General features: G+C 43.7%; 1 protein-coding gene across 1 annotated transcript in view; it reads left to right on the top strand.

Moving 5' to 3' along the window:
• Positions 1-24,171, top strand: part of FRMD4A (FERM domain containing 4A) — a gene marked incomplete at its 5' end in the record, with an annotated part of 236,139 nt that overhangs the window by 94,245 nt on the left and 117,723 nt on the right. Inside the window, 2 exons of the mRNA XM_081331240.1 lie at positions 9,039-9,133; positions 18,630-18,722. Of these exons, the coding sequence (XP_081187366.1) occupies positions 9,039-9,133; positions 18,630-18,722 (188 nt within the window). The remainder of the gene's footprint in view (positions 1-9,038; positions 9,134-18,629; positions 18,723-24,171) is intronic.

The following is a 24,171-nucleotide window of genomic DNA, read 5'->3' as shown; positions in this document are numbered from 1 at the left end:
GTAGCCTAACACATATGAAGAACGGTTGCAGGAACTAGGCCTGGCTAGTCTAGTGAAGAGAAGGACCAGGGGTGACATGATAGCAGCGTTCCAATATTTGAGGGGCTGTCACAGAGAGGAGGGGGTCAACCTATTTTCCAAAGCACCTGAAGGCCAGACAAGGAACAGTGGATGGAAACTGATCAAGGAGAGACTCAACCTAGAAATAAGGAGAAATCTTCTGACAGTGAGAACAATCAACCAATGGAACAGTTTGCCTTCAGATGTTGTGGGTGCTTCATCACCGGAAGATTTCAACAAGAGACTGGGCAGCCAAAGATCACATGAAGTACTAGTACCGCTTTACAAAGCCCTAGTAAGGTCACACCTGGAATACTGCAGCCAATTTTGGTCACCATATCACAAAACAAATGTTGAGAGTTTAGAAAAAAATCAGAGAAGAGCAACTAAGATGATCAAAGGCCTGGAGGCCAAAACGTACGAAGAATGGCTGCGGGACTTGGGTTTGGCTAGTCAAAAGAAAAGAAGATGCTTGGATGCTTATCTTTGATAGCCTAGATTAATTACTAATGAACTATCTGATCTATCTAGCTCTAATTAGGATGCCAGTTATTGCATCCTTTTAAATCTTGGTTGGTTAATTTGTTGAGCTGTTGGTTTTATTTGAGAAATGACGAAGAGACAGAAGGATTCTTTTTTCCTTTAAAAATTAGATTCTCCCAATCCAACCATCAATCCTTTAGTTCCACTATTAACTTAGAAGTATTTGAAGCATTCTCATTTTGGTTACAACACGGCCCGTGGCTTGTTACAGATGCTCGTTGAATTGGCACTAAGAAGGAGGCTTTGAAGAAGAGACCAGACAGCCGTTTGTCTGGAATGGTCCAGGGTTTCCTGCCTGAGCAGGGGATTGGACTAGATGACCTCCAAGGTCCCTTTCAACTCTGTTATTCTGTTGAGGAATGGTGTTGCCTTGTATCAGTTCATTTTGAGTCATCTTAGAAAGGTTAGGACGCTGAGCTTGTCCATCAGAAGGTCGGCAGTTTGGCAGGTCGAATCCCGAGTGCCGCGTAACAGAGTGAGCGCCTGTTACTCGTCCCAGCTTCTGCCAACCTAGCAGTTCGAAAGCACGTAAAAATGCAAGTAGAAAAATAGGGACCTCTACGGTGGGAAGGTAACAGCGTTCCGTGTGCCTTTGGCGTCTAGTCATGCCGGCCACATGACCACGGAGACGTCCTCGGACAAGCGCTGGCTCTTCGGCTTTGAAACGGAGATGAGCACCGGCCCCTAGAGTTGGAAACGATTAGCACGCCTGTGCGGGGGAACCTTTACCTTTACCTTTTAGAAAGGCCAAACCTGTGCCTGGGAATCGATTTTAAGTTCTATATCTATGGCAAGCTTTAGTGAGGGCAGCTGAAGATGGGAAGGAGGAAAGAGAAAAGGATTTTCATGGAAACTCAGAGGAATGTTCCCCTCTGTTTGGAGAAGCCATTTAACTGTCCCGGGAGCTAATTTATTTTACTTCCTTTCAATAGCTATTTTGTTAATGTATGCCATATGTTAATACCTTTCGTCTTCATGATTTATGGGAGCTGTTGCTGTTCCCTTTTCCTCTTGTAACCTAGAAATTTGGCACAGGCTGGACAGATTTATATGCCTCTATGGAAATAAATCTCAAGGCCAACCTTTTCGGTCATGACAAAGGGTTCCAGGACCCAACAAGACTCAGCTCCACACTCTCAAAGTCTTTGAGCTCTGGAGATGAACTTTCACAAACAAGGTTGGTGTCTCTTCCTACCTTGGGAAACACTCGCGCGTGTCACGTGTGAGCAAATATGGGAGAGGTAGGCTGCATTTGGGCAAAAAATAATCACAGTCATGGAGATGAGCCAACAGCAATCTCAGGAAATTTTTCAGACAAAAGGAAGGTGGTGCTGTAATGCCATCTTCACTTGTTTCCTTACCTTCCAAAAGGAAAATCAGTCCTGGTGATATGTAGGTAGGTAGGTAGAATAGATAGGTAGGTAGGTAGGTAGGTAGGTAGATAGATAGATAGATAGATAGATAGATAGATAGATAGATAGATAGATAGATAGATAGATGATGGATGGATGGATGGATGGATGGATGGAGATGGAGGGGGAAGGGGGGGAAGGGAGATAATAGCTGAGATAGAGAATGATAGAGATAGGGAGGGCAGGAGAGAGAGGTAGAAATGATAGATGATACAGATAAAGGGTTAGATAAAAAAGAAAAAGAAAGAGAAAATGGAAAGAAAAGAGGAAAGAAAGAAGGAAAGGAAAGAAAGAAAGAGAGAGAGAAAGAAAGAAAGAAAGAAAGAAAGAAAGAAAGAAAGAAAGAAAGAAAGAAAGAAAGAAAGAAAGAAAGAAAGAAAAGAAAGAAAGAAAGAAAGAAAGAAAGAAAGAAAGAAAGAAAGAAAGAAAGAAAGAAAGATTGGTGTAGTTAAGGAAGATGATAGATGATAGAGAGATAAAGGGATAGATGAAGGAGGGAAGGAAGGAAGGAAGGAAGGAAGGAAAAGAAAGAAAAGAAAGAGAGAAAGAAAGACTGCTTGGTGTAGTTAAGGAAGATGATAGAGAGATAAAGGGATAGATGAAGGAAGTAAGGAAGGAAAAGAAAGAAAAGAGAGAAAAAGAAAAACTGCTTGGTGTGGTTAAGAAGATGATAGATGATAGAGAGATAAAGGGATAGATGAAAGGAGGAAGGAAGGAAGGAAAAGAAAGAGAGAAAGAAAGACTGTATAGTTAAGAAGATGATAGATGATAGAGAGATAAAGGGATAGAGGAAGGAAGGAAGGAAGGAAGGAAGGAAGGAAGGAAGGAAGGAAGGAAGGAAGGAAGGAAGGAAGGAAGGAAGGAAGGAAAAAGAAAGAAAGAAAGAAAGAAAGAAAGAAAGAAAGAAAGAAAGAAAGAAAGAAAAAGAGACTGCCAGGGGAAGCAATCTGGATTGTGTGTCTCATAAAACAGGAAGGCTTATATATACAGGAATCAAGGCTTCTTCTTAGCAGGAAAGGCCTCTCCTGGAGGGCAGAGGTATGCACTGTGTCACCTGATTCCATTGAAGGAAATGAGTCATCCAGCAGTCTCCTGTTTCCCACATCTGGGCTTCTTTTCACACTAGTAGTTGATGTACATGGGTAGCGAATGTGCACTTTTCCAACTGTCCCACTCCAGGGCGGAGGAATCCACTGTTCTCCTCTTTAAAAAGACAGAAGACAAACTTTCTTCCATCTCCACAAGCCCTGCTCTTCGAGTCACGGAGCCGTCCACCTTTCTTTAAGTTCTCACAGCAGAAAGAGATAGACGTTAAGTGATGTCGTGTCGCAATGTGTGGGGTTTCACAGGACTCCGGTCAATGCAACTAATGGAGTGGGATGTTTATTGAATCAAGACCTCCTTAAGTATACAGTATGCAGGCAGTCCTTGATTTATGACCACAATTGAGCCCAAAATGTGCCCTATTTTACCACCTTTCTTGCCACCGTTGTTAAGTAAATCACTGCAGCTGTTAAGTCAGTAATCCAGTTGTTAAGTGAATCTGGCTTCCCCATTGACTTGGCTGGTCAGAAGGTCAAAAAATGGGACACTGCAACCGTCATAAATATGAGTCAGCTGCCAAGCGTCCGAATTTTGATCATGTGACCATGGGGGACTTTGCAAAGGTCTTAACTTTGAAAGACCCTCATAAGCCACATTTTCCAGGGCCATTGTAACTTTGGACGGTCACTAAGCAAACTCTTGTAGGTCAAAAAATGCCCCTGCCAAAGCATTGTTGTAGAAGGTGGGATTGTTGTGTGGAAATCTTTCCATTCACAATTAGCATTTGTAAAAAAATTTATTTCAAATATCCATTATGCCTTTTACGTTTTGCCTGTTAGATGACAGCATATTATTGGGAACTTGTTTTCTTTTTCTTTCTATTTTTTTTTAAAATGTTCTTTCTTTCCACACATTAGAACTTACAAGGCTTCAGAACAGACTGTGAAACAGCAACCTGCTGGGTTGATTGTACGGCAAACAAGATTGGCAATCTTTCTTTCCACACATTAGAACTTACAAGGCTTCAGAACAGACTGTGAAACAGCAACCTGCTGGGTTGATTGTACGGCAAACAAGATTGGCAATAAACGTGTTGGCTAACATTTAAAATTCTTGACAAATAAACGGCAGAAGAAATACAATCAAGTCAATAACAGATTCTGCCATCGTAACAGATTATTTGAGTCAGTAACAGATTATCTGAATTACCAAAATTAAAGTACACGACTAAATTATGTGGTGCTACCCTGGCTAACTAATTTCATTTTGTATAATTGCCTGATGGATTGTTAAATATCAGATTAGATTAGATTAGATTAGATTAGATTAGATTAGATTAGATTAGATTAGACAACTCTTATTTTTCTTTTAGACCACTGATGTCATATATTTGTGATCAAGTAAGCAATTTTGAAATATATCAGCTTTGTGGGAAGGAATCGGGGCAAAACGTAACAGCATTCAGTGATCTTTCGAACATCTAACAACCTTATTTGTATTCCCGATTAGTTTGCCCTATTTACTAGCTAATAGTGTGTGAAAATGAAAATGCTGTCCACACATCTGGAAGATTGGTGATGAAAGGAAAGCTTCCATACAGAAATCAGCAACAGGTCTCTAAAAAAAGAAGCAGGCAAAAGCCAAGTGTTGTGTTGTGTTGTGGTTCAGCTGGAAGTGGTGTGGGGACATTGTTATCCTATCTTCTACCTGCCCAAGCCCAACTATGTATATCACATTCTCCCTTACTAAAAGGAATCCTATTTGTCAAGAGGAAGAAATTTAGGAAAGTTACAGAGGGAACGATGTTAATATCAAGAGGATGACTAGCTTTTTTCCTGATTGTTCTGAGGAACTCTGGTCCAGATGATGTTCCTTCCTTGTGAGGGAAAAACCATGGCTATCTCATGGGGGGGGACAGAGGAATGCTGAAATTTTGTGTCTTCTGCAATCTTTGTCCTAAGCATCTAGAAGTGATTGTGGTGGTCTGTCTGTAATGAGAAATGAGCTCACCAGTGCTTCAGTTCTGGGTCACTTCTGAATAGGCCACCTTCACTGGAGTTTTCAGCTGGAGAGTGGGCATCATACTACTCTAAGGCCAAGAATGTTGTCCCCTGAAGTCTCATTCAGTTTCTGATCATAGTCATTATACAAATTTAGAGGGAGGGAGGGAGAGAGGGAGGAAAGAAGGAAAGGAGAGTGAGGGGAAGGAAGGAAGGAAGGAAGGAAGGAAGGAAGGGAGGGAGGGAGGGAGGGAGGGAGGGAGGGAGGGAGGGAGAAAAGGAAGGGAAGGAAGGAAGGAAGGAAGGAAGGAAGGAAGGAGGAAAAGGGAGAAAAGGAAGGGAAGGGAGAAGGAAGAAAAGGAAGGGGAAGGGAAGGAAGGAGAAAGATGGCTTGGACTGGGTATACTTACTTGTAAACTCTTATAGTCATCTTATTACTTTGTTCACAATTCTTGTCTTGCAAACAAAGGTGTAGGCCAGGGGTAAGCAACCTTGGCTCTTTTATGACTCATGGACTTCAACTCCCAGAATTCATGAGCCAGCTATGCTATGCTGGCTCAGGAATTCTGGGCATTGGAAGTCCATGAGTCATGAAAGAGCCATGGTTGCCTACCCCTGGCCTACCCCTTTGTGTAGGCTGCTCACAAAGCTGTTCCAAGCATGCATTGAAGTAGAGCTGATTAACAGCTGAAAATTGTCTGTTGTTCAGGTCGTTCAAGTCTATGGGCTGAGAGGTATTTGGTGGATGCCCCTTAAAAAAGCAGGCGAATTATCCCCAGTAAACATTTTGTTTTGCAAAAGGGCTCCAATCACCCTTAGAACGGCGTGGGTGTAAAGCCCCTGCTTCTAGAAGAGGAACAGTGCTTGTTGCTCCAGCAAATTAATTATCTAAAAAACACAAGTCAGTCCAACTACTAGAAGTTCTTAAAGCAGGAGCCCAATAACTTTAAACACTTGCAAAGAAAGCTCAGACTGCAAAGCCTGGCACGTCAGACCGGCAGGATTTAACTTTAAGATCTTAAATCCTCTCCAGACTCTTATTAACTTGGCTTGGAAGCCAGGGCTAGTTCCCTCCCGTCTTATTGTTCTCTTATCTGACTCTACATTTGTACCACTGGGTTCGGCTGGACTGTGAGCCGGGAAGGAAACAGTGTGGTGATGCTTATAAAACTGGTAAAAAAAGAAAAATCACAGGAAAACAATGATATGGGGCAGGGGTAGGCAACCTTGGCTCTTTTATGACTCCTGGACTTCAACTCCCAGAATTCCTGAGCCAGCCATGAGAGACTTTATTTTTGCACAATGATTACATCTGGTGGCTTGAAACTAACCCAGATTCCTTGGTGTGTTTAGTTAAAAGTTTGTCCCTCTAGTTGAATGAGACTGATCCGTGGTAAGTACATACGAGACTGCAACGGAGGACGTTGAGTTACAAATCAGGAAGTCCTTCAAATAACTTACCCCTTGGGCTAACCCCATTTTTCTTCTTCCTAACTAATGCCACGCAGTAACTGTTGAAAGATAATTTCCTTTAGAAATGGGGAGGATGCTCAAGATGTTTTTGAAATTTGTCCTGCTTGGTTCAACAAGAACCGTCTGACTCATTGGAGATGTTCTAGGGCATGGCTGGTTGCAGATCTGCTCTTAGTAACTATACACATTTTTGTATTGCAGTTTACTTATGCATTGGGGAGCTACGGTAAGCAAGCTGAGTAGTTTTGGACTGCAATTCCCACAATCCCTTGCCATTGTCATCTAGGTGTACTAGCTCATGGAAGCTGTCTTAGCTAGAGAAGATCAGTTGTGTATTCCTGTGGTAAGCTAGACTAGTCAAGGTCATGGCGATGACAGTGGTGGGTTCTCTATCTCTAAGAAAACCAGACTGTTGTATTTCAAGGACCCATTCCACTTCTTGTAAGTAAAATGTCAGTGAAGACAATCTACAAAGTGGACTTTTGTATCTCTAGTTTCTCTAACTTCCCACCTTGTGTGGGAATTGTAGCTCAACAGATCTGTTGAGGGATGCATTCGGGCGAATGCATTATTTATTTATCTATTCAGTGCCTCCGTCTATTACAAACCCGTTGACACGAACTTGTTCAAGTATTCAAGAAAATCACCCTAGCAAGTGAAGGCTGTTTTCCAAATATTTTGCCTCAGTAGTCCTTTTTCTCTCCAGCAACTTTCCCTGGAATGCTTGGTTTGTCTGCGTTCCCTGGAATAGTTCGGTTTCTCCAAGGGAACAGCAAACAACCCAAACGGATTGTTTGCTGCCTACTCGTGGAGGCCACGTGAGGCTTCAAAGAAACTCCTAGTTGGACAAAGCTTCCATCGCAGACCCTCTCTGAAGCAAAGCCCTGATTTAAAACTGTCTCTCCTCCTAATTTTAGAGGCCAACCAACTCAAGCCAACCCACTTCAGACTTCACTTTGAGGAACCAAGGTGAAATGATGGCAAGGAAGATGGTCTGAATTGAGATAATGTCTTCCAGAGGTGTTTGATCCACCTCTTAAACTCCTAGTCCAAAAACTGAGTTAGTCCCTAAACTAGTGTTACGCCGCATACAGGTAGTCCTCGACTTACGACCACAGTTGAGCCCAACATTTCTGTTGCTAGATGAGACCCTTGTTAAGTGAGTTTTGCCCCATTTTGCCACCATTCCTGCCACAGCAGCTAAGTGAATCTCTGCCGTTCTTAAATCAGTAACACGCTTGTTAAGTGAATCTGGCTTCCCCATTGATTTTGCTTGTTAGAAGGTCACAGAAGGGGATCGCATGCCCCCCCCAGGACATTGCAACCATCATAAATATGAATCAGTGGCCAAGCATCTCAATTTTGATCACATGACCCTGGGGAGGCTGTAACGATTGTAAGTGTGAAAAAGAGCCGTAAGTCCCTTTTTCGGGGCTGTTGTAACTTTGAACGGTCACTGTAAGTCGAGGACTAACTGTATTTTCCCAGGATCATTTGGCATCCCAATACATGTTGTTGACTTCTACTTAGTCCAGGGGTGTCTTCCAACTTGGCAACTTTAAGACTTGTGGACTTCAACTCCCAGAATTCCTCAAGTCTTAAAGTTGCCAAGTTTGAAGACCCCCTGACTCAATCAATCCAATCTGATATAAATGACTACGCAGACAGAGTAAAAGCTATTCAGGGGGGAGGGGAGGAAAGATTACAACTTTGGACAGGTGGCATGGTTTGGTAATGCCCTACTTAACCTAAGGCAGGGGTAGGCAATCTTGGCTCTTTTATGACTCGTGGACTTCAACTCCCAGAATTCCTGAGCCAGCATGTCTCAACTTGGAAACCTCTCCCTCAGCGTGGCTGGCTCAGGAATTTTGGGAGTTGAAGTCCACAAGTCATAAAGCAGCCTAGGCCTAGGCCAGGGGTAGGCAATCTTGGCTCTTTTATGACTCCTGGACTTCAACTCCCAGAATTCCTGAGCCAGCCATGCTGAGGGGAAAGGGAGAGGTTTCCAAGCTGAGACATGCTGGCTCAGGAATTCTGGGAGTTGAAGTCCACGAGTCATAAAAGAGCCAAGGTTGCCTACCCCTGGCCTACAGGTTCTCCACTTACTAATATCGGTGGATGTTTGTTCCTGGAGAAGGTTACTAATTTCTGCGGGAGAAGATCAGCTGGCTCTCAGTTGTGCCTTTACACTCCATATCACATGTGCATGTTTGTGCACGTGCACAGGCTTAGAAAGCAAGTGTCATTCTTGATGGCTTCTTGAAGGACTTGGAAACCACCAGGCATTGTGAGGTGGTGCATGGCTCAGCACTGTGTACTGAATGTACCTGGGGGGCCTGGCTCAACCAGTCTTGTCTCATCAGGTCCGGCTAATGTCACTATCACTGTGCGCATGTCCTGTTGAGGATACCAGTCGCCCATCCCTTGTTTGAACCTCCTCCTCCTCGCCCTTCCCCACCATGCCGCTATCTGTCTGAGCGTGTTCTTTGTTGTTTCTCTCTTTCAGCCCAAGCTTTTATCCAAGGAGCTGCTAGATCTGGTAGCATCCCATTTCAACCTGAAAGAAAAGGAATACTTCGGAATTGCCTTCACAGATGAGACGTAAGTGTCCAAGGATCAAGAGCCAACCGTTGCCCCATGGAGGAACATCTGTGGAGATTCTCAGCCATCCAGGTCATGGTTGTCCCAAAGATGCTTTTTCCAAAAGACAACTGGACTTTCTTGTTTGTTTGGGTTTTTTTTCCCCTTGGAAAATGTTTCACTTCTCATCCAAGAACCTTCTTCAATTCCAAGAAATTCCAGTTGCCTTTTGGAAAAGCACCTTTGGGTCATCCGAACTGTCCACATCAAGATCAGAATGGCCTGTTTGGAGAAGATGAGCTGGCTTCACCAATATATTAATGTTGATTGGAGTGATAACATCAAGTTGACTTCTCCAAGTTTTGAAACTAAGCAAGGTCACGATTAGGATCTAGAATCGAAACAAAAAGGAATACCAGGACTATAGTTAGACTAGAGAGCCCCCAGAAGGCAATTGCAGTGCCGTAGGATTGCATTCTTCAACCATCAGGAAATCAACTTTGATTCAAAGGAGATTTACTATTGCTGATACCTGCAACTCTACTGATTTATTTCAATCTGTCTAGGTCAGGGGTAGGCAACCTTGGCTCTTTTATGACTCGTGGACTTCAGCTCCCAGAATTCCTGAGCCAGCCATGCACCACCATAAAAGAGCCAAGGTTGCCTACCCCTGGTCTAGGTGACCAAGACTAACAATAATTCTAACCCCAAAGATGCTTTTCCAAAAGGCAACTGGACTGACTTGTTTTTTTCTTGGAAAACGTTTCAGTTCTAATCCAAGAAGCTTCTTCAGTTCTGGCTGCATGGTGGGGAATAGAAGGGTTTATATTCTTTGCCAGGGGTCTTCAAACTTGGCCCTTTTATGATTTGTGGACTTCAACTCCCAGAATTCCTGAGCCAGCCACGCTGGCTGAGGAATTCTGGGAGTTGAAGTCCACCAGTCATAAAAGGGCCAAGTTTGAAGACCCCTGTTCTTTGCAGTCATTGATCTTCAGAGTGTTAACGATCAGCTGTCTGCAAGGAGTATAAATCCTTCCTTTCCTTCTTCAGCCAGAACTGAAGAAGCTCCTTGGGTGAGAAGCGAAACGTTTTCAAAGGAAAAAAACAACAACCAAGGAAGTCCAGTTGCTTTTTGAAAAAACGTCTTTGGGTGCCCTGTGGAGCAAAATCATGTCCATCTTTAAACAAATCTATATTTTATTTTATTTCATTTGTTACTTATTAGATTTATATGCCAGCGTCTCACTAACAAGAAATTCTGGGTGGCTTAGAAATATCATAGAAAGAGAGGTACAAACATTAAAACACTACTGAAGCGGAATAAATAAATTATATTAAATAAACCAAAATTAACTAACTTAAAAACCAACATGGTACGCGGGTGGAGGTGGGATCTTCTCCATTTTAAATTATTCTTGTAACCACAAAGACCGTAGCTTGACTAAATGTATTGAACTCCCAGATGTGTATGTACTTCACCGCAGCCTATAGCTAAATGGGGAATATGAAAAATTACATTAAATGGCTCCACCATTTTTAAAGATAATTGTCTCTCTCTCTCTCTCCTTTCTCTTTCTTTCTTTCTCTCTCTCTGTCTGTCTCTCTCTCTCTCTCTCTCTTTCTCTCTCTCTCATTTATCAGGCAGCAAATAGAACAAAAACAGCCGACAGATGCTAGAAAATAATCAATATGTATTTAGCATCCTCAAAACCCTTAACTGGTTTTGTCCGTGGCAAAATCTTGCTGATTCCCAAGGTCCAAGTCTTATGCAGCAGATGTTGACGCTCAAGGATAAAACCGGAGGCCTTGGCATTCAGAAATAACTGGCCTGATAGAAAACAATAGAATAATTAGATAATATTTGTAGTTCAGGATTGACATGAAGGGGTCCTTGTTGCTCTCTGAGCTTGGTGCTTTTCTTGCAGACGTTTCATTACCCAAACTGGGTAACATCATCAGTTGGGTAATGAAACATCTGCAAGAAAGCCACCACGCTCATAAAGCATCCGGGACTCCCTCCACTGAATATTTGTGTGCATGTGGGCACATGTTTGCTTGCATCCATGCACACCTGCTAGCGAAAAATTGGGATTCCTGGGAATAATCTATTAAGCTGTGGAGTCCATTCATCAATTAGGTCTCCCCTGTCACTTAGGACAATGATCAGAGATTTTCTTGGGGGCCATTTTTGCATTCAGCTGTCTTGAGAGAGATCCAGTGACCTGTAGCAGATTTGAAGAACTTGTTCTTCAAGGAGAGAGCAGCCAGGCCAATTAAAAGAAGATTTATATCCTCTGCAGGGGATGCAACCAGGCTGATGGAATCTTATTGTTCCTTGACAGAGAACACATTCCTAAATATATTAGAGGATTATTTAGCAGCAACATCCATAACTTCCATAAGCTGGTTTATTGCTGATCGATAAACTTGATACACAGCATTAAAATGCTGCTTTAGAAAGCTAGAAAAATAGTCTTTGCGCTTAGAGAAGACTGCAAATCTGATCTACTTTCAAGGGCAGTTGATCTTGTTTGTTTATTATGCTTTTTTAAAAAAAAGTCTATAGATGGATTATTTGGAATGTTTTAATTTCTTTTGCAGAAACAGTCTGCCTGGGGAAGCTTTAGCAATGTCTTTGGGCTGGGAAGCAGAAAGACATGCAGATGGATTGGGAGAGAGAGAGAGATGAGAGATTGAGGGAGAGATGGATAGATAGATAGATAGATAGATAGATAGATAGATAGATAGATAGATAGATAGATAGATGATAGATAGATAGATAGATAGATAGATAGATAGATAGATAGATAGATAGATAGATAGATAGATAGATAGATAGATAGAGTAAAAGATGGGAAGGTGAAGGGAGGGGTGAATGAATGATAGAAAGACAGAAAGAGACACAGAGAGAGAGATGATAGACAGATAGATGGATGGATGATAAAGTACAGATAAGGATGGATGGATGATAGAGAGAGACAGAGACAGACAGACAGACAGATAGATAGATTGATAGATGATAAGGTAAAGATAGGAAGGTGGAGTGAGGGGCAAATGAATTATAGAGAGAGACAGACAGACAGACAGACAGACAGACAGACACAGAGAGAGAGAGAGATGATAGACAGACAGACAGTCAGACAGACAGATAAATGGATGGATGATAAGGTACAGATAAGGATGGATGGATGATAGAGACAGACAGCCAGATAGCCAGACAGCTAGATGAATGATAAGGTAAAGATAGGGATGGATGGATGGATGGATGGATGGATGGATGGATGGATGGATGGATGGATTATAGAGAGACAGACAGGCAGACTCATTCCTTCCTTCATTTATTCATTCATTCTACTTAAATACTGGAGATTAGCTGGTCATGGCTTTTGTGAAGTTAAAACATGGCGTTGCAGTAAGTAGCAGTTAACCTCTCCCAAATCTTCAAGAAACAATGACTTCTAAGCCTCAGCAGCTACGGCACTTGCTTTCTGAGAAGTGAGTTTTGCTGGTCTGTGGTAGTCAAAAATGAACAAAAGAGTCTGACCGCACCTTTTCTGATTCACACATTTTATTAAAAGGCAGCAGGTTTTGTGAGATGCAGCTCTGTTCTTGAGTTGCATGGAGCATCTCAGCAAGGAGGGGGGGGAGAGAGAGAGAGAGAGAGAGAGAGAGAGAGAGAGAGAGAGAGAGAGAGAGAGAGAGAGAGAGAGAGAGAAAGAAAAGGTTGGGTGGACAGAGGCAGGAGACACCCAAGACAAATTGTATCTTCTTAATTATCCATTAACCATCGTGAGGTCTTAAAAACCTGCTGGGTTGGTTGAGACCTTCTGAAACTGCGTGGTGGTTCAGCAGCTCCTGACTCAGTCTTACTGTTAGAGCAGGGGTTTTCAAAACCTGGCCCTTTTATGACTTGATGGACTTCAACTCCCAGAATTCCTCAGCCAGCATGCCTGGCTGAGGAATTCTGGGAGTTAAAGTCCACAAGTCATAAAAGGGCCAAGTTTGAAGACCCCTGTGTTAGAACATCCTGGGAGGGTGAAGTACTCTGATGTTACATGGTCCTTGTTTTGAGTCCTGATGTGAAAACATCTCCACTAATATTTTGAGTCCTGATCATTTCCACTGAGGGCTATTATAAACAGGATTCTGTACCCATTTGGGAAACTTTCTGCAGGAATAGCCCTTCTCTCTAGGTTGAACTACACTGATTGTAGTTGCTAAAATTTTCAATAGGCATAAGAGACGGAAGGTATTAAAGGAGCAGAAGCACCCCTGTTCTCTCTGTTGTGCAAGCAATTAGAAAAGCGATAGTAATCTTGGTGGATTCCAGGTATATCAGAGAATTTTTTAAAACAAGAAAAATACTGTTTCCTTAAATCCTCTGGGTTCAGAAAGTCAACCCCATCTGGCTGACCTTGCTTGGCTCAGAAACTAACCAGGATAGTACCTGGACAGAAATTATAGGGCTTATAACTCTGGAAAAATCATAAAAATAAGTCAAAGGAAGACAGTGTGAGACCACTTCTGTACTGTTGCCAAGGAAACTACATTCATGAAATCCCTAGGAGTCAATTGTGACTTGAAAGAGACTAAATTTACTTACCCATGTTAAAACATGAAGGTTGATTTCAAAACGTCTAAACCCACATCTATTAATTTGGTTCCAATTGACTTTCCTCAACTTGATTCATAGTCCATCTTTCCAACAAACAAATTTTATGAAAAGTCATCCATTTTCATCTAGCTCAAGATCGTCATGAAAATGGATGCCTTTTCGTAAAATGCCTTCATCCAAAACAGGTGCTCCTGATTTATGACTACCTGCCTTTTTTAGTTTGGTATCCTGTAGCTGGCTATTAATTCTCCAACATCAAGAGGCTACCAGCATCGGAATTGTTGGTTTAGCCTGTGTTGAAAGGAAATGAAAAACTTGCTGCTTTCTGCAATTCTAAATCACATAAAGGTGATTCTTCAGCTCAGGAGGAAAGTTTTGCAAGGGTAATTTAGTTAAAAATGACTTGTATGAAGGATTTTCATTCATCCACTTTCCTAGCACAGGAGATCAGACTAGCAAAATCATAGGAACAGACTTAATTTTGGTAATGGAGAACCATCCCTTCATCTAGATCAGGGGTCTTCAAACCAGGCTGAGGAATTCTGGGAGTCGAAGTCCACAAGTCTTAAAGTTGCCAAGTTTGAAGACCTCTGGTCTAGACTAGTGACCCAAATTAAATTGTCACACACTTTTAAAAGCTTTTTGACATATAACAACACGGAGCTTTGTGCTATTGGTAGGGAGATGAGCAGAGAAACCTACATAGTGGTGTTAAATCCAGCCTGCTAAATTTGAGCACCAAAGAAATCAAGTTAATTCTTCAAGAATTATTCTGTCAGCCTTGCGCGCCTTTGCCACGTTCATGTATTTAGCTCCATAAATATTTATATCTTCTTGATCTTCTGCAAGATCTCAGCTTTAGATGATTATATGGCTCGGTGAAAGCATGCTTAGGAGGAGTTGCCTTTTGAAAAATGGAGGTTTTGCGAATGAGCAAACACATCTCAGATATTTTTTTTCTTAAACAGTTACATCAGGCTATTAAAAATTATAGATGTCCATAAGGATCAGATAGCAACATGTATAAAACAATTAATCAGTGGAACAACCTGCCTCCAGAAGCTGTGAAGGCTCCAACACTGGAGGTTTTTAAGAAGAGACTGGACAGCCATTTGTCTGAAATGGTATAGGGTTTCCTGCCTGAGCAGGGGGTTGGACTAAATGACCTCCAAGGTCCCTTCCAACTCTAGTAGTAGTAGTAGTAGTAGTAGTATTAATAATAATGGAGTAAGTATTCACAGACAATATAGGTAGTCCTGGATTTACAGGAATTCATTTAAGGACCGTTCGAAATTACAACATCACTGGAAAAAGTGATTTATGACCACTTTCACACTGTTGCAGCATCCCCATGGTCATATGATCAAAATACAGAGGCTTGGCAACTGACTCATATTTACAATGGCTGCCGTGTCCCGAAGTCAAGCGATCCTCTTTTGTGACCTTCTGACAAGCAAAGTCAATGGAGAAGCCAGAGTCACTTAAAAACCCTGTTACCAATTTAACAATTGCAGCGATTCGCTTAACAACTGTGGCAAGAAAGGTTGGAAAATGGGGCAAAACTCACTTAACAAATGTCTCGCTTAGCAACAGAAACTTTGGGCTCAATTGTGGTCGTAAGTCGAGGACTACCTTAGTGTCTCTGCACTTGTGTCAAGAGTGTCCTCTGTGTTAAGGTCAACTAGATCTGCTCATCTTCCTGATGCTTCGAGTGGCATGGGGTTCCCTAGACTCTATGATAAGATGGAGAAGATGCCAAGAGGAAGGACCATCTAGGAATATCACGTGGTACATCTCTATAGTGATGCTTTTCTAATGGTCTGTCTCGCCCAAGAGCAAAGGGCAATCTATACATATATTTAATCTGAATTCTTCTAGTTTCTGACTCCATCCAGCACGATGCTTATTCTGATGTTAGTCCAAGACAAAGATTTTGGACACAAACATTGCAAGAAAAAATATTGGTTTCATTTCTTTAAAGGGACTTTAGCTACAGGGGCCCATGAAACTTTAGACACCTTACTGGGATGGATAGATCCCTAATCTTGTAACCCATGGGCATATTCAGTCATAGGCCAAGGGTTCCTCCCTGTCAGAGTCACTATTCTACTTCTTAAAAGACAGCGCTTTCCAACAGTAACGTCACGATGTCGGTTCAACACAGAAATAATCTAAATGAAATTATTGGGGGCGGAGGAAAACCTAACAGACAGTGGAGAAATAAGGAAAGTATCTCGCCGGAGATTTTTCCATAGTCCAAGTTGAAGCAGCCTCTGAGAGATGAAGCTTGGGAGCCAAAATCAAATAATCTTGCTTGCTATTAAAAAGGTAAAGGTTCCCCCGCACATGCGTGCTAGTCGTTTCCGACTCTAGGGGCCGGTGCTCATCTCCGTTTCAAAGCCGAAGAGCCAGCGCTTGTCCGAGAATGTCTCCGTGGTCATGTGGCCAGCATGACTAGACGCCAAAGGCGCACGGAACGCTGTTACCTTCCCACCGTAGTGGTCCCAATTTTTCTACTTGCGTTTTTACGTGCTTTCGAACTGCTAGGTTGGCAGAAGCTGGGACGAGTAACAGGCGCTCACTCTGTTACGCGGCACTCGGGATTCGACCCGCCAAACTGCCGACCTTCTGATCGACAAGCTCAGCGTCCTAACCCACTGAGCCACCGCGTCCTTGCTTGCTATTAGATTAATTAAATCAGTGGAACAACTTGCCCCCAGAAGTTCTGAATGCACCAACACTGGAGGTTTTTAAGAGATCGGACAACCAATTTCTCCTGCTTGGGCAGGGGGTTGGACTAGACAATCTCAAAGGTCCCTTCCAATTCTGTTATTCTCTCTCTCTCTCTCTCTCTCTCTCTCTCTCTCTCTCTCTCTCTCTCTCTCTCTCTCTCTGTGTGTGTGTGTGTGTGTGTGTGTGTGTGTCTGTCTGTCTGTCTATCTCTCTCTCTCTCTCTCTCTCTCTCTCTCTCTGTCTCTCTCTCTCTGTGTCATTATTTCTTCATATTTTTTGGTTTGAGCTTACAAGAAGATGCTCCCTCTTTAGTGATCTTATTTCAGCTGCAGTTATCCCCCCACTCGGTATTTTACATTGACAGGATAATTGTCAGGGTTATTGCTGCCATTTTTTTTACGTTGTAAAAATTATCATAAATGGTAAAACACTCAACATCTGCAAACGCTTTAACCGTCCTTTTCAGCAAGAGTGGGCGTTTTGGGCGGTGAGACCCGGTTTCTTTGACAGTGGGATTAGAAGGGGCTCAAGACCCCCGAAGTTCAGAGCCCTCCCTCTCTACACAATCAAACAACTCTTTTGACTACTTCCAGCTCAATCAAAGAAAATGGCCCAAAATAGCATCGCCCAGCACAGCCCGTAGTAACTGCTGCTCATTCTGAGCGTGGACGATGGTGCAAGAGAGGAGCAGCTGTGTTTTCCCAAAGCTCTCGAAAGCCAGTTTGACAAGAGTTTATTTGCAAGGCTGTTCTAGACAGACCGGGCGGCAAATAAAATGTCTGAGACATTGTTTGGCCCTGTTTTAAGCCTACGGGGGAATCTTCCCAGCCTTGTATAAACTCCTGGCATTAACAGTGTTTAATGGGGGGGGGGGGGAACTGAGAGACTTTCAGTTATCCAGTCCCACAAAGGGTGGACAGGACAGGAAGGAAGGACCCTGGCTCTTATCTCTTCTCCTCTCCATGTTCTCCATCTCCAGCTCTCTCACCTTGACAGGTTGAACTTTCTGTGTTGAACACTGAGGGCTTGAAACTCTACCACAGCCATCCCCAGCTGCGTACTGTATTTCTGCCTCAAATGCCTTTCTATCCTGCATTCCCTGATTGCATTTTTATTGAACTTCTTATGCTTGATCCTTGCAAACCAATTTTCCTTGCCCAGATGTGTCGATCTTTGACGCCCCTGGTTCTTAACCCCGGGCGTCAAAGGAGCATGGGAGTTGAGGTCCCACCCTATCTGGAAATGTTTAGGGTTGTTATTGTTGTTGTTGTTAGCTGCGAAGTCGTGTCCGACCCATCGCAACCCTATGGACAACGTTCCTCCAGGCCTTCCTGTCCTCTACCATCTTCTGGAGTCCATTTAAGCTCACGGCTACTGCTTCAGTGACTCCATCCAGCCACCTCATTCTCTGTCGTCCCCTTCTTCTCTTGCCCTCAACCTTTCCCAGCATTAGGCTCTTCTCCAGTGAGTCCTTCCTTCTCATTAGGTGGCCAAAGCATTTGAGTTTTAGCTTCAGGATCTGGCCTTCTAAAGAGCAGTCAGGGTTGATCTCCTCTAGGACTGACCGGTTTGATCACCTTGCAGTCCAAGGGACTCGCAGGAATCTTCTCCAGCACCATAGTTCAAAGGCCTCGATGCTTTGGCGCTCAGCCTTTTTTATGGTCCAACTTTCACTGCCATACATTGCAACTGGGAAGACCAGTTTAAGGTAGGGAAGCTGAATTGGATGAAGTTTTTGTTAGAGAGGCAGTGAACAGTGATGATTGAGGTGTTTGACTGGGTTTAAGGAGACCCCAATTCAAGTCCTCATTCAAGGAGACCTTTGGGTAAGTCACTGTCTCTCAATCTAATCTTCCTCAGAAGGTTTACTTAATTTAATTTAATTTAATCTTTGCTTTAATCTTCAAACTCAAAGATTTAAAAAAAATGGTGGAGGAGAGAACCAGGTATGCTACCTTAAGTTTGTATAGGAGTGGCAGAGTAGAAGTAGCACTATTTATTTGTTTGTTTCTTTGTTCATTTCAATCGTTCATTCGCTCGTTTGTTAAATTTTTATGCTGCCCGTCTTCCCTACAAGATGACTCTGGTCAGTGCAATGCAATAACATAAAGTGACACAAAATGGCTTAATGTTCTAATCACCTTTTTCTCCATTTTGTTGTTTAACCAGGGGCCATTTGAACTGGCTTCAGTTGGATCGCCGAGTGCTAGAACATGATTTCCCCAAAAAGTCTGGATTGGTGGTTTTATACTTCTGCGTCAGGTGAGGATGGATTTTGTCAAGTTTATCTTTCCAAAGGAATCTATTTATCTTATTCGTGGATTTTATTACTTCATCTATTGCACCGAGGCCTAACTGAACATCAGATTTTGACTACCAACTAGGATTCAGAAAGTCATCACAAAGGGAGGGTCCCCAGGGATGGTCAAAAAAAAAAGTCAAGATGAAAGCCACAACTTTAAATTTGAACTGCCACACTTTTTATCTGTTTTGTAAAGAAAGGGAGGTGATTTTTTTATCCCAACCGTACGATACTTTTGCCATCATCATAGCAGATCCCTGGTTTAGAAAGAGTTATTAATTAAATGGATAAGCCCTAGTTTAACCACTGGTGCAAAAGTGAGAGCAGTCACAACCAGAGAAATGAGTTCTGAGGCACTGTAAACAACACACAAAAAGGAAAGGAACCAACAATGTGTCAAGGTGTCCACATAGTAGGAGATGGAGAAAGAAGGAAGGAAGGAAGGAAGGAAGGAAGGAAGGAAGGAAGGAAGGAAGGAAGGAAGGAAGGAAGGAGATGGGAGGGAAGGAAGGAGATGAGAAGGAAGGAGAAAGGAGATGGGGAGGAAGGAAGGAAAGGAAGGAGATGAGGAAGGAAGGAAGGAAGGAAGGAAGGAAGGAAGGAGATGGGAGGGAAGAAAGGAGATGAGAAGGAAGAAAGGAGATGGGGAGGAAGGAAGGAAAGGAAGGAAGGAGATGGGGAGGAAGGAAGGAGATGGGAGGGAAGGAAGGAGATGAGAAGGAAGGAAGGAGATGGGGAAGGAAGAAAGGAGATGGGGAGGAAAGGAAGGAGATGGGGAAGGAAGGAAGGAAAGAAGGAAGGAAGGAAGGAAGGAAGGAAGGAAGGAAGGACATGGGGAAGGAAGAAAGGAGATGGGAAGGAAGGAAAGGAAGGATGGAAGGAAGGAAGGAAGGAAGGAAGGAAGGAGATGGGAGGGAAGAAAGGAGATGAGAAGGAAGGAAAGGAAGGAAGGAGATGGGGAGGAAGGAAGGAGATGGGAGGGAAGGAAGGAGATGAGAAGGAAGGAAGGAGATGGGGAAGGAAGAAAGGAGATGGGGAGGAAAGGAAGGAGATGGGGAAGGAAGGAAGGAAAGAAGGAAGGAAGGAAGGAAGGAAGGAAGGAAGGAAAGGAAGGATGGAAGGAAGGAAGGAAGGAAGGAGATGGGAGGGAAGAAAGGAGATGAGAAGGAAGAAAGGAGATGGGGAGGAAGGAAGGAAAGGAAGGAAGGAGATGGGGAAGGAAGAAAGGAGATGGGGAGGAAAGGAAGGAGATGGGGAAGGAAGGAAGGAAAGAAGGAAGGAAGGAAGGAAGGAAGGAAGGAAGGAAGGACATGGGGAAGGAAGAAAGGAGATGGGAAGGAAGGAAAGGAAGGATGGAAGGAAGGAAGGAAGGAAGGAAGGAAGGAGATGGGAGGGAAGAAAGGAGATGAGAAGGAAGGAAAGGAAGGAAGGAGATGGGGAGGAAGGAAGGAGATGGGAGGGAAGGAAGGAGATGAGAAGGAAGGAAGGAGATGGGGAAGGAAGAAAGGAGATGGGGAGGAAAGGAAGGAGATGGGGAAGGAAGGAAGGAAAGAAGGAAGGAAGGAAGGAAGGAAGGAAGGAAGGAAAGGAAGGATGGAAGGAAGGAAGGAAGGAAGGAAGGAAGGAAGGAAGGAGATGGGAGGGAAGGAAGGAGATGAGAAGGAAGGAAAGGAAGGAAGGAGATGGGGAGGAAGGAAGGAGATGGGAGGGAAGGAAGGAGATGAGAAGGAAGGAAGGAGATGGGGAAGGAAGAAAGGAGATGGGGAGGAAAGGAAGGAGATGGGGAAGGAAGGAAGGAAAGAAGGAAGGAAGGAAGGAAGGAAGGAAGGAAGGAAGGAGATGGGAGGGAAGGAAGGAGATGAGAAGGAAGGAAAGAAGAAAGGAGATGGGGAGGAAGGAAGGAAAGGAAGGAGATGAGGAAGGAAGGAAGGAAGGAAGGAAGGAAGGAAGGAAGGAAGGAGATGGGAGGGAAGAAAGGAGATGAGAAGGAAGGAAGGAGATGGGGAAGGAAGAAAGGAGATGGGGAGGAAGGAAGGAAAGGAAGGAAGGAGATGGGGAGGAAGGAAGGAGATGGGAGGGAAGGAAGGAGATGAGAAGGAAGGAAGGAGATGGGAAAGGAAGAAAGGAGATGGGGAGGAAAGGAAGGAGATGGGGAAGGAAGGAAGGAAAGAAGGAAGGAAGGAAGGAAGGAAGGAAGGACATGGGGAAGGAAGAAAGGAGATGGGAAGGAAGGAGATGGGGAAGGAAGGAAGGAAAGAAAAGATCGGAAGGAAGGGAGGGAGAGGGATGAGGAAGGAAGGAAGGAGATGGGGAGGGAGGAGATAGGAAAGGAGGGAGGGGGGGGACTCAATTACAGTAGGGATGGCTGAACCTTTGTAAGACCTGAAGGTTCGGCATGGGGACAGAACATTTTGGAGAAGACCTGCGTGGTCCCCAAGAGCCAACCATCAAGACGAGGCCAGGTAGAGGTGCCCTAATCGAAATGATGAAGCCTTTGAAGGAAGACCTTGTTATTCGAAGTATTCCTTCCAAGTGGAGGAATCTGTTTGCAGGAGACTAACGTTAGTTTCAACCATTAGGGCTTGGCGGATAGCCGAGCCTCTGCTTGGAAATCGATCAGATTGCATTAGGCTTTACCGACTGGAGTGTCAGAAGCAATCTGGCTGCAGACACTGCACAGTTCGAGCCACACCGAGCTTGTGGCTTATGCGGTCATAATATTATGGTCACAAAATTGAGAATGCTTCATCAGATGAGTTATCCTGGTCTCCCTTAACTTGGGTTAAGATACGCACAACAGTTTGATAGTCACAAGAATCAGCTGGACTGGGCAAAGATTAGTGCGGTGGTCACTTACGGTCCTGGCTGTCCAAAGGGCATCTGGTGAGGGAAAGATCTATTATTTTATTTATTTATTAGATTCTTATCCCTCCTTTATTACTTTATAAGTAATTCAAGGCGGCAATCCTACACACTCATTCCTCCTTCTCTTTTCCCAACAACAACAACAACCCTGTAAGGTGGGTTGGGCTGAGGAAGAGGGACAGGCCCAAAGTCACCCAGCCAGTTTTCATGCCTGATGCGGGACTAGAACTCGCTGTCTCCTGGTGATTGGCCCAAAGTCAGCCAGTTGGTTTTAATGGTTAAGGTGGAACTAGAACTCACCATCTCCTGGTGATTGGACAAAAGTCACCCAGCTGGCTTTCATGCTTAAGGCGGAACTAGAATTCATTGTCTCCTGGTGATTGGCCCAAAGTCAACCAGCCGGCTTTCATGCTAAGGCAGGACTAGAACTCACCATCTCCTGGTGATTGGCCCAAAGTCACCCAGCCAGCTTTCATGGCTAAGGCAGGACTAGAACTCACTGTCTCCTGGTGATTGGCCCAAAGTCAGCCAACTGGTTTTCATGGCTAAGGCAGAACTAGAACTTACTGTCTCTTGCTGATTGGCCAAATTCACCCAGCCAGCTTTCATGGCTAAGGAGGGACTAGAACTCACCGTCTCCTGGTTTCTAGGTGAGCAGCTTCATTATTACACCAAACTGACACTCTATTTTGCATGAAAAGTGCCGTAAGACTTAGAGATGTTTCTAACAGATTCAGTTTGACTTAACATCCAACATGGCAGCAGCGAGGAACCTTGTCCCAAAAAATATTTGGAGGGTATCAGATTGCCTAACCTTGGAGAAAACCTGATATTTGGGGTTTTTTTAACCAAATAGTAGAAATCTTCTGCTCAGCACATCTCCATCATTCTAACTCCGTCCAACATTTTGAACAAAGCTAATGAGAGAGGTGGGGGAAAGGAGAGAGTGTTATTATACCATTTTCTTTCCTTTTTTGCAGTTAACTTCCTGATCTGTTATTTCTAGAAATTGGATGGTTTTCAAAAGTCTTAGAACAGGGGTCTTCAAACTTGGCCCTTTTATGTCTTGTGGACTTCAACTCCAGGCACGCCGGCTGAGGAATTCTGGGAGTTGAAGTCCATAAGTCATAAAAGGGCCAGGTTTGAAGAGCCCTGTCTTAGAATTTTAAGAAGTGCAATACTGCCCTCTGGTGTTTCACAGAAGCATCTTCTTTCTTTCACTCACATCCATATATATTCTCACGCAAGGAAGAAGAACCTTTTTACATAGTTCCTCACTGTTCTTGCCCACCTCATCCAGGCTTCTGCATTCAGACTAGCCAATACTGCTGGAAAATCCACAAGCCAGACAGGAATATCCATCTTTAGTTTATGCTTCTCTCTATACAGCCTTCCTGGTCATGAACGTCCTCAATTGTTAGCCCCGCCTTGCATAATTTGGGGAAATTCCCTCTTACATGTAATTATTCTTCCTTTTAGGAAATTGGCATCAAGACTCTTTCTCAAAGCAAGGGGTTTTTTCTTTCTGTCCTTGTGTATGGGCCACGTTTTCCGATCTCTCGCTTCTTTGAGTTGGCTGGGGTCAGCTTGGGTGGTGTCCAGCCACCGTGTTCTTTGGCGGCCTGGTTTCCTTTTACCGCTAACCCTTGCAAAGACAATTGCTTTCTCCAAGGAATTCCCCTAAATGACATGGCCAAAATAAGTGAGATGCAGTTTTGTGACTTTGCCTTCCAGTGACAGGCCTGGTGCTATGTGCTCCAGTTCTTGCTTCTTGGTCACCTTTGTTGTCAAAAGGAATAAGAAATAATCTTCTCTGGCACCACAGCTCAAATGAGTTGATTTCCTTCCTGTCTTGCTTTTTTAAGGTCCCATTCTCACAACCATAGGTAGCCATGGGGAACAAAGTAGACTCTAGAAAGAATCCAGAGAAGCGCAACAAAGATGATCAGGGAGGCTAAAACACATAAGGAACGGTTGCAGGAATTGGGTATGTCTAGTTTAATGTCAGTCCTAGAGGAGATCAACCCTGACTGCTCTTTAGAAGGCCAGATCCTGAAGCTGAAACTCAAATACTTTGGCCACCTAATGAGAAGGAAGGACTCACTGGAGAAGAGCCTAATGCTGGGAAAGATTGAGGGCAAGAGAAGAAGGGGACGACAGAGAATGAGGTGGCTGGATGGAGTCACTGAAGCAGTAGGTGTGAGCTTAAATGGAGTCCAGAAGATGGTAGAGGACAGGAAAGCCTGGAGGAACATTGTCCATAGGGTCACGATGGGTCGGACACGACTTCGCAACTAACAACAACAACAAGTTTAATGAAGAGAAGGGCGAGGGGTGACACAATAGCAGTCTTCCAATATCTCAGGGGTTGCCACAAAGAAGAGGGAGTCAAGCTATTCCCCAAAGCACCTGAAGGCAGGACAAGAAGTGACGGATGGAAACTAATCAAGGAGAGAAGCAGCCTAGAACTAAGGAGAAGTTTCCTGACAATTAGAACAGTTAACCCGTGGAACAACCTGCCTCCAGAAGCGGTGAATGCTCCAA

This window comes from Vipera berus (assembly GCF_964194415.1).
Source record: "Vipera berus genome assembly, chromosome: 6".
In the NCBI taxonomy this organism is placed as follows: domain Eukaryota; kingdom Metazoa; phylum Chordata; class Lepidosauria; order Squamata; family Viperidae; genus Vipera; species Vipera berus.
This window is presented reverse-complemented; position numbering and strand designations above follow the sequence as displayed.